Source organism: Leptodactylus fuscus, chromosome 1 (genome assembly GCF_031893055.1).
Source record: "Leptodactylus fuscus isolate aLepFus1 chromosome 1, aLepFus1.hap2, whole genome shotgun sequence".
Lineage (NCBI taxonomy): Eukaryota > Metazoa > Chordata > Amphibia > Anura > Leptodactylidae > Leptodactylus > Leptodactylus fuscus.
The window spans coordinates 131485615-131496532 of NC_134265.1; the positions used below are offsets into that span (position 1 = coordinate 131485615).

Below are 10918 nucleotides of genomic sequence, written 5' to 3' on the forward strand. Positions count from 1 at the left end.
CTCCATGCCATCTTGACATGGTTACATCTCCGATTGCCTATCGTTACAACAGTGTGTGTCCACTTTCACTTGAGATTAAATTTGGATAAAGACACATGAATCCATTGAATACAATATGCTAGCAAATGCCTTGACCGTCAGCAAATTAGACAACAACCACTGAGTGGCCACATAAAAAGATATCTTGAACTTGCAAACTCATATCATTATAAAAATCTGGTCAATTGTGACGGAGATCTGGAGATATAGAGTGTCATGCAAAAGTTTTATATAGAGCAAAAAAAAAAACAACAAGACAGCGCTCTGAGTGTAGTATTGGGATAATACGTGGTAAAGATGTAAAGAACAATGAAATAACCAGTTGGCCTCTCACCTGATAGGGTTGTGAGTAGAGATGAGCGAACACTGTTCGGATCAGCCGATCCGAACAGCACACACCCATAGAAATGAATGGAAGCACCTGTGACGCCGGCCGGCCGCCGGCAAAGTCAGCATCACAGGTGCTTCCATTCATTTCTATGGGTGCGTGCTGTTTGGATCGGCTGATCCGAACAGTGTTCGCTCATCTCTAGTTGTGAGTAATCACAATCCCTTTTATGGCTTTGTATAGAGTCCAGGTGAGAGTCACACCAAATATTGATATTGTTCATTTGCTTCATTTTGTTTACGTTACATATGTAAACTATTAACACTTCTATTTTTGAAGACATTGATACTTTGCACCATTTTTCCACATACAACTGCCTAAACTTTTGTACAGTGCTGTATATCATAGTTTAGTGGTTATGTATCTAAATTAATTTATTATAGAATTAAATAGAGCACCAAACATGCTGTACCTAAAAAGTTATAGTCCCCAAAGGCAATATGGTAGTGATACAAACTAAATTTCAGAATGTATTGACATACGATATGCATGTAGAAGGCAGTATACTGAGTCACATAGCAATGCCACATTTGGCTCCACCTTCCCCTTGCCAAGTGTTTCCTCTTTGCATCATAGTAGTGCTGAAACAGTGAAGGTGCACAAGTGAAAGAAGGCGTCTGATACCAAGATGACGTATTTGGTTTGGACTGTAATTGTCACCTCTCTGTCAGGTAATTTCAGTAACAGGGGACATTGAATAGTATTTCTGTACTTCACTGGAAATATTGTCTCCATTTATCCTCAGTCTTTTCTTTTCATAATAGGAATCTGTACAGCGAATAGTGTGACACAGCCAAAGCCAGCAGTAACTATAGCAGCTACACAGTTTATTAACCTGGAGTGTGAATACAGCACTACAGATACTACTCCATATCTCTTCTGGTATGTTAAGTATCCTGGCCAAGGTCTCCAGTACATTCTTAAAAGTCTTGGAAAATCAGAAGACGTAAAAGCTGCTCCAAAATTTTCAGCCAAGCACGACATAAAGAAGAAAGTATTTCCTTTGATGATTTCTGATGCTTCAGAGTCAGACAGCGGGGTGTACTTCTGTGCTCTGAGTGACACACTGCATTAACTCAATGGTTTTCTACACAAAAACAGTCAGGTGACGCTAGGTTCACACTACAATCCATCGAAGGACCAGAACAATGGATAGGCAGACTGATACAACAGCGGTCATATATGCAGCTCAACAGACCACATTAACTATAATTGGGATCCGCCATGTGTCTGTTACTTTAATGTGAAACCACCAGACAAAAAAAGTCGGACTTGTAAGGATTTTTTGTCCGATGATTTTGGAAGCCTACTGCAAGAGTGATGTAAACGTATGACAAACATAAACTACAAAGTAATGTTTCAATTCATATCCAGCTTTCCTTTAAGTCACTTATATTAAAAAAAAAAATTGAAATTATAAATCTAATTGCAAAAAATCCAGAACTAAGACTAACTTTGGGTAGCCCAAGACTATCATCTGAAAGCCAATATACAGTTTGAAGATTATGCTGAACCTACCAAAAGCTTTGCACAATGCATATTAGCATATCCACAAACTAAATGAATCATGTGCCAGTAATACTAGAATGCTAAGGCTTATGTGATCCTTGATATCCACCATGCATGGTACAATATTACATGTTCCGTTATAAGTATTTGTATTTAAAAGATGGGGCAAATGGCAAAGCCGATTGTAAAAATCATTGGACAGCAAACCTTATAAGTGCTGCTTAATCTTACTCTGATTCTTCACCTTATTCACATCCAGTTGGACAAGGCCAAAATATGTAGCTGCGTCCCAGTTGCACTAACTCATTTATGCTTAGATGAACACTCAGTTCCACACAATTAGAGATTGATGATAGAAGTGTCATCAGTACATAGAAGAGAGAAAGATTATTTGAGCCTCTATTAAGAGGATAGGTTTTTATGCTTTTAAAAATTGAAGTGTTAATAGTTTATTATATGGGATGAATGTCCTAAACCCTAGGATGAATTTACATGTTGCAGAATTTTCATTGTTAGTCACCCCATGACTAACAATGAAAACCTTATTCTCACATAATGGTGAAAATCAGTGAGAATTTATTTTCCAATCCATAGAATGCTAAAGTGAAATAAATTCTGCACGTAGATTTTCATGATTTGCACAAGCAAAATTTCTCAATTGCAAGCATATTTGCTGTAATTGTTAGCCTGTGGACTGATTCTAATAGTAGAGCCAAATGAAGATGATGTAAAGAGAAAGCATTAAAGGGGTTGGCCACTTTCAGACCAATATTGACAAACAAATGTACAAAAAAAAGATATACAATTTTCCAATATACTTTCTGTATCAATTCCTCATGGTTTTCTAGATCTCTGCTTGTTGTCATTCATTCTGTTACTTCTAGAGGATAAAACTCTGACCATGGTCATGTGATTTACGGTGCATGGTCATGTGATGAGTACAAGTAATGTTAGGTTCACAGTCCTGCTTGCAGAACTTTTTTCTCCGCATTTTTCAAGCGGAGTTGAGGACAAAACCCCAAATGGAGTTCGACCGCTTGTGTGAATCTAGCCTAACAAACATTTTATGAAGCCCAAGACAACTATGTACTGAGCAATACAGGTTTAAATAAAACATCACCAATAATTCAAGGCTTGGTGTGAATTATGTAAACTGTAACATACCAATTCTGTTAACTATCACTGCAGATTTGTAATGCATTTGGTGATATCTGCACTGAAATCCTTATCAAAATCTGCAGGTAACATGCAGTAGCTATGCAATGGAGTTCTATCAGATTTGCTAAAAGAAATTCTGTATGTAATGGAAAAGTTTCTGCATTAGTGACATAGTGCCATAGTGGACACACTAATAGTCAAGGAAAGTAGAGTCTATGCAGAAATTTAAAAACAATAAAAATATTTTTTTTTACTAAAAGCTGAAAAATAACAAAAAAAAATATATATCAAAAGAATGCTTTCCATAAATTATCAATTAATTCAGTGGAATTTTCAAATTATAGATTCCCTTTAATGCAAAATGGAGTGGCTGATAAGAATTTTTATTCCACTAGAGGGTAGGCAAACACAGCATGAAGAACTACAATCTACAACAGACAGGCAACAGGTGTACGTACCCTCACAACACTAAAGCATATATATATATATATATATATATATATATATATATATATATATACAGCATGTACTGTATACACACATATAAAGAATACGGACAAACAGCTTACTTTTGACTGATGACATTAGGGAGATTTCAAAAAACAGATGCACATAATTTTTTTCAGTTATCCTTCTACAGGGGTATAATCAGATTTTTAAAGGCTTCAGGGCTCCTCCCCATTAACATGTTGGTCAGATGTGTTGTCCCAGTGGCTAAAGTCCATAAAAATTATATATAGGAAGAGTTGGAAAAACTGATTTGTCACAATCGGTTGCAAATAAATAAAGGGATAATTTTTGGTGGCTTTTTTTTCTTTGAAAAGCCAATGTTTCATCATCAGATTAGCCAAAAAACATCTAAAGAAGATGTAAAATCATCCTATTCATGAATGATGAGAAGAAATAGTATCAAAAAGACTTTCGACAGCTCATGATCCAAAGCATGACAAATCCTCTGTAAAACATGGTGGAGGCATTGTGATGGCATTGGTATGCATGGCTTCCATTGGCACTGAAGTCACAAAAGATGTAACAAAAAACAGAAGCATGAATTCTGAAGTGTACAGGGATATACCTCCTGCTCAGATTCAGCCAAATGCAGAAAGGTTTATTGGCCAGCAATAAATTATTAGAATATTCTGCAATGACCAATTGAATTACCAGATCTCAAGCTTATTGAGCATGCCTTTCCCCTGCTTAAAGGGAATCTGTCAGGTCAATTTGGGAGACTAAATCACCTACAGTTCCTTATAGACTAGGGGTTTAGTGTCCCAAATCGCCCTGTTTGAAATCCATGTGTACCCGCAACTTTTTTTTTTTTTAAAAAAAAGGCATGCTCACTGAAGCCGGGGTTCACTGAGTCCTCAGTCACTACTACCTGGTCATGACTGATGCCATATCCACTTTTTTTTTTTTTTTTGCTTTTAGCTATATACAAAACCTGTCAGACACAAACATACATTCCTATCTCTTAGTAAAGTTCACCATAGAGATTCTTTAGAGTTTCTTTATTGGGGTTTTAAAGGGGAGCTGTCCACTTGATTTAACACCTCCCAAATTATCACTAGAACCTCACGGTGCACCTCATGTGTTCTTATAATGCCTGAAATCTGCACAATATTGAGAAAAAATAACTTTTATTCTTCATACAAATTAGGTCCTTCAAGTTAAGGGGTGAAGAATTAATGTAAGAATTAAAGCTTTTCCCGCCCCAATGCAACCCCTTGGCTCTCATGATGCATGATTCAGAGAATGGTGGAGGAACTAGGACATTATAAGAACACCATTATACAGCATATAATATGCCCTATGAAAATTCATATTCATATAACCTATGTAGTCACCATGGGCAGGGAGCAGCTAAAAGTGGTTTTCCCATCTCAGTGTTTCAGCTATGTCTGCAGTCTCTTCTTCTCAATTCCTGTATCCCCCCACTCCCCATTGCTGAATGACACTATGAGGTATCACTATACTTATGCAGATCAGATAATATGCAGATACTTGTAGAGAAGAACTCAGTGTTATCTGTGTATTTACTTAAAGAGTTAACAGACCTTTATCAGCAAACTGCAATTAGCTGAATGGATTGTCCTGCCAGCACTGAGTAAGTGATGTCATTTGCCCTATCTCACAGGTCTTTGGTTATAGCAACACTGTGTAAACAATGGGAGTAATACGTTCACATAGCAGGCAAACAAAGCAGCATTTCTAAAGCAATATATTTAGGAAAAGTTTTCAATATACATAACCTACCAGTATGAATAGAATCCTTGAGATGGGACAACTCATTTAAGTCTAGCCACTGTGTCACTTTGGTAATCACACCTCCTGGCAATGACTGACATCCTTCTTGCAGTTCACTCACTTTCTGACATCACCACATCTTTATCTGTCTACAACTAGAACCCAAGAAATCTCTCCCACAACTAGATATAAAATCTCAATACTGTGCAGCAGCTACACGAGACTGAAGACAGCATGAGGTTACACTTGGCTATATGGCTTTGGTTTTCTACATCAAGTGGGTGATATGAATGAAAATATGAGAATGCTGGAGATAAAAGAACATCGCTTATTGTATGTACATGAGGTTGTAAATTTTGTGTCTATCTTTTTCTCTCTTACAGTTGATGTCATACAATGTCAGAAGAAAAACTCAGTGACCCAGATGCCCTCCATATGGACAGAGCATGCATCACACTCTGTTACCCTCCACTGTACATATGAAACGTCATTGAATGCCTATATATTTTGGTACAGACAGAGGCCTGGACAATACTTGGAATTCATAGCCAGGGGAGATTATGCTGGTATACTGTTTGTAAGAGAAGAGTTTCAAAGCAGAATTTCCATTCAACATCATACAAAAAACTTCTCAGCTCCACTAACTATATCTCGACTTCTCGTGGAAGATACTGCGTTGTATTTTTGTGCTCTCAGTCACACATAGATGCCTTCACTATAACTTCCACTGCAAAAACTAGGTGATACATTAAACCAAAATGTAGTGTATGAAAAGATCCCTTGCTCGATCTTGTTACTGGTTCAATTTTCAGTGATATTTGGGAAGCTTTAAAACCATAAGGAAAATTCCCCCAATAAGGCTTCACCATAAAAAGTACACCTAAATTCACATGTGTAAATATGTAGTGTCTCTACAAAAAAGATTTTAAAAAATCACGCATTACGCATTATGATCTGTGTATATATCCTATCATGCCTTGTTACAAATTTTTGTTCATTGGAGTAGTAAAGTCTGGTTTTAAGTAAGAGTGCGTACTTTGTATATGTTAAAGGGATTCTACCACTAAAACACAATTTTTTCTAGTTAACATGTCGGAATAGCCTTTAGAAAGGCTATTCGTCTCCTACCTTTTGAAGTGCTCTCCGCCGCGCCGTTCGTTCACAATACTGGTTTGTACAGGTATGCTAATTCGTTCTCTCGCAGCGATGGGGGCGTCCCCCATCGCAGGAGCAGCGATGGGGGCATCCCCATTGCAGCTCGAAAACCGTCCGCAGCACCGCCTCTATGGTCTTCGGTGTCCTCCCCTTCCTTCTTCAGCGTCATGTCATAGTGCGGGCGCCACAATTTCGCACATGCGCAGTACGTTCTTTGAAGTCTTCGCCGTACAGAGCGTATTGCGCAGGCGTCCGACATGACGCTGAAGAAGGAAGGGGAGGACACCGAAGACCATAGAGGCGGCGCTGCGGACGGTTTTCGAGCTGCAATGGGGACGCCCCCATCGCTGCTCCTGCAATGGGGGACGCCCCCATCGCTGCGAGAGAACGAATTAGCATACCGGTACAAACCGGTATTGTGAACGAACGGCGCGGCGGAGAGCACTTCAAAAGGTAGGAGACGAATAGCCTTTCTGAAGGCTATTCCGACATGTTAACTAGAAAAAATTGTGTTTTAGTGGTAGAATCCCTTTAATACAAGTTACATTGTGTAGAGATCAGACAAAACCTCACAGCTAGATGGTTGAAGCCTGGAAGTCCATAACTCTGTATGTGAAACAAGGGAAAAATATAATGTCAAAATCCTATGTCATAAATAATGTTTTTGAAAAATTTTCGTACAGGAGTAGGGCCAGAAAACATATATGCTTCTCTGGATGCAAGCACCAGGATTGATAACCTTTAGGACCACCCTAATTTATGTATGTCCTGGTAGGGGTATGTTTTCATCCTCATGTTTGGTATGCCTGAACTTGTGAAAACATTTTGCATCACTTGCTTGGCATATCATTCATATATAAGGTGCAAACCCGGCCCTTGTCAAAGGTGTAGGTTCCAAAAGGGGGCTGTATCAGGGTCCTACAACAATTGATTATGGGCAATTATGTACGTGCAACTAAGCTTATAATCTGTCCAATTGCGCTCTGCAGCCAGGTTTAAGAAAAGGTTTATTTATGTTAGTCCTTTTTATTTTTAGACAGTTTTGCCTCTGAGTATATTTTTCTATTATATCTTTTTAAAACTTCTAACTGTAAGGACTGTACTTTTTTTTGCCTACTAAATCTATCCTTTTAATAAGATCATCCTGCATTCTATGATATCTCCATAATCTCAGAGGGAAAATACTGCTTCGCTTTATTTACCTTTTGTGTACCAGAGGGCGCAGGTTTAAGTGGTCTGGGTATATCGGTGTCTCATCTACTGTAAGTGACATGTGGCGGCAGCTATTTGTGTTTAGGTTACTTCACTTCTTTGTAGTCTAGTGCGAAAGGTCAGTGTGGGAGCTGGTGTTGAAGTGTTGAAGCAAAGTCCCGCTTGTAAGGTCACATCCAGTGTCACATGTACTTATATGGCTGGAAGTTGTTGGATCTCTGACATTATGTCTGAATAAAACAGCAGTGCTTAGCAGTGGTCCTTTTGGGGTTCACTGCAGAGGCATCCTGATGACCATAAGAATGCAGGTTTTATTGGCTTCTCCTCCATACACTTCTTGTGTCCACCTGATGTGTAACATAGCTCAATTTAAAAGTAATTTAACAGCATACAACTTTAAAACTTAAGCACCCATGTCGATAAACCATCTGCATAATAAATGTGACTTCATCCATCTCCTATTTGCCCCCTCATGGAGGATTACCTCCATAGATCAATTACATTTTCAGCCTAAGGGCATGTTCACATGGTGGAATTTGATTCCAAAATGAGCGCCCATTTCCACCCTGAATCTGACTGTCTTGTTGTCATTTGGAAGAAGAGATCAAAACAGAAAGCTGAAAAAATGTGTTGTGCTTGATCTTGACCTAGATTCTGAGTTTTTATGAGGTATGGTTCATATGTCAAGCAAAAAAGCCCAAAATTTTTTTAAAAAATAAAAAGAAATAAAGGACCAATTTCTCTCTCTTTTGCCAAAGTACTCAAGCTCACAACTAATAAGATGATAATCTTATTAGTATATAAAATGATAGTCCAGAACTTAAACAGCAAGGACAACTGTCCATAAACAATTTATTGTGGATAGCACCCAGTTGTCATGGAACCGTATATGCTGGTGATGGGAAATAGTCCACATACAGTTCATGATAGACAGTCTTGCGGTTACAGGCCTTCCATGCTGGATCCATGAGCTATGGTAGAAGTTGGCAGATACTGATTCATGTCAAAATCACAGTTTCCTAAAACCGGAGATGTAAAACATAGCACAATGACTTGGATAACTAGTATCACAGTATCTGAAGCTATTTGAAGATAGGTCTGGAATATCTGACACTTGCTACTAAGAAACCTGAAGGTGCACTTAACATATTCACCCTCGTGAGGCAAAAGTAAAGGAAACATCTAAATAACTCCAAATCCTTCATCATCCTCAATGACGAATGGTCTGGGAGGTCCTGAAGTGTCTACTGAATCCATTCACCCATTCTTGACACCCTAAAGATCCACAATTAAACTCTTTAACTCTTAAAGTTGCTTAATTAATTAAAGTACTGGGACTCTAAGGTGGATTCTGTTCATTGCGCTTATGCATTTAGGAATCTATCACCAAGCAAAAATATAGGAGAAAATGCTGTCTAAGACATCTGGTGACCTTTTCAAGGGGTTCATATAAGCCAGTGACATCATTTCCAGCCTTCCACTTTTTTGTGGATCTGTGAAAGTATTGATACACTACCGACCATTTATGCAGATATAATAGCATAGATCCGCTGGTACTTTGTGGCCAAACAGACTTTTGTCAAACTGAGAATGCACTGCAGTCATGTGCGTGGAGTCTTACAAGGTATTTAAAGAAGGGCAATGTACTTTATTATTCTTACTGTTAATAATACCTGACATTTCTGTTTGTGGTAATTCACTAATGAGCCATAAAGCAGAATACAGGGGTAGCATAGTAGGCAGCCTGACAGGGGTCTAAGCTAGGAATAGGGAATATAGGGATTAGCTATTTGAAGCTCAAAGGGTTAAGGGTTGAATGGAAGAGGGGGATGTTTAACTTCAAGGATAGCTGCAATTGGAATATGTGTTATGAAGCCAGGAAGGGCAAGTTTCAGAAGGGTGCAGGAGAGAAATAGTATCAGGTTAGCAAGACTGGCCTTTACTGCCAACATTTGGTGTCTGAGTCCTTCTTTAGGTGGGGTGGCAAGATCAGGCGAGTCTTAGAAAGATGGTCGTGGTGGCAGAGGGAGTTAGCTGAAAATATTAGAACCAAATCCACAGTAATGTTCTTCTGTTTGTTTCTGGTGTGAACTGCATCTAACCATGATATTAATTTAACCTGGCAGGAAGTGACAAAAAACTACATGATGTAGTGACACAGGAAACAGAGAACAGTAAACATTTCTTTTTGGGGTCAGTCAGACTACAATGAATTATTTTAGGCTCTTGCATTTGTTCATAGGTATGTACGATTTATTCAGTAATCAATTATTATAATGTGTCTATTGCCTGCAACATATTTTAGGAAATGTTAAGAGGACTTGCATTTAGATGGTATATACTGGATTCTTACAACATGTTTGCTTAGTGTAATTCTCTTCGTAGTCAATGACTGGCATACATTTGGACTCACTGTATTTTCTTGTCTTCAGCTTTGACTATAACCCAATGTCAAGTATTCCAGGATCATCAGATATGGACAACTGAAGGACATGAAGTCATAATCTCCTGCCATCAGAATGCTAGTGGTCATAACACCATGTTCTGGTATAAAAAAGCACTGGATGGAAGGCTTGAATTTCTTTCAAGTGGATATGATGGCAAAAATAATGCTGGGACATTTCTAATGTCAGTAATTTCAAAGGAGAGGTCAACGTACCTCAAGAAGGATCATGTTTTGCCTGAAGACTCTGCTGAATACTACTGTGCATTGAGTGGCACAATGATCTCACCTGGTGTAACTGCAGTACAGAAACTAATCCACAAACACTACTATATAAAGTAGAAGAAAAAACACTGCAGCAACCAGTAAACTGTGACTCTGCTCCCTCCATCTCTTGAAAACAACACAGCAGGTGTTACTACTCGAAGTTCCAATCCTTTCTTATTATCCCTGCCAGGCTTCTAGTCTGTGTATATCATGATTGGTTCATTAGGTCAATAATAATAATAATAATAGTAATGATTACTTATGTAGGTTTCCTACTGGTGGCTTATATACACTCACCGGCCACTTTATTAGGTACACCTGTCCAACTGCTTGTTAACACTTAATTTCTAATCAGACAATCACATGGCAGCAACTCAGTGCATTTAGGCATGTAGACATGGGCAAGACAATCTCCTGCAGTTCAAACCGAGCATCAGTATGGGGAAGAAAGGTGATTTGAGTGCCTTTGAACGTGGCATGGTTGTTGGTGCCAGAAGGGCTGG

General features: G+C 38.6%; 1 gene segment (V, D, J or C); it reads left to right on the forward strand.

Annotated features, from left to right (window-relative positions):
• The first annotated feature begins 1055 nt into the window (after positions 1-1055).
• LOC142205676 (T cell receptor alpha variable 3-like) lies at positions 1056-1502 on the forward strand. The segment is given in 2 exon segments: positions 1056-1098; positions 1192-1502. Coding segments are annotated over 2 exon segments (354 nt in total).
• Positions 1503-10918: the final 9416 nt, after the last annotated feature.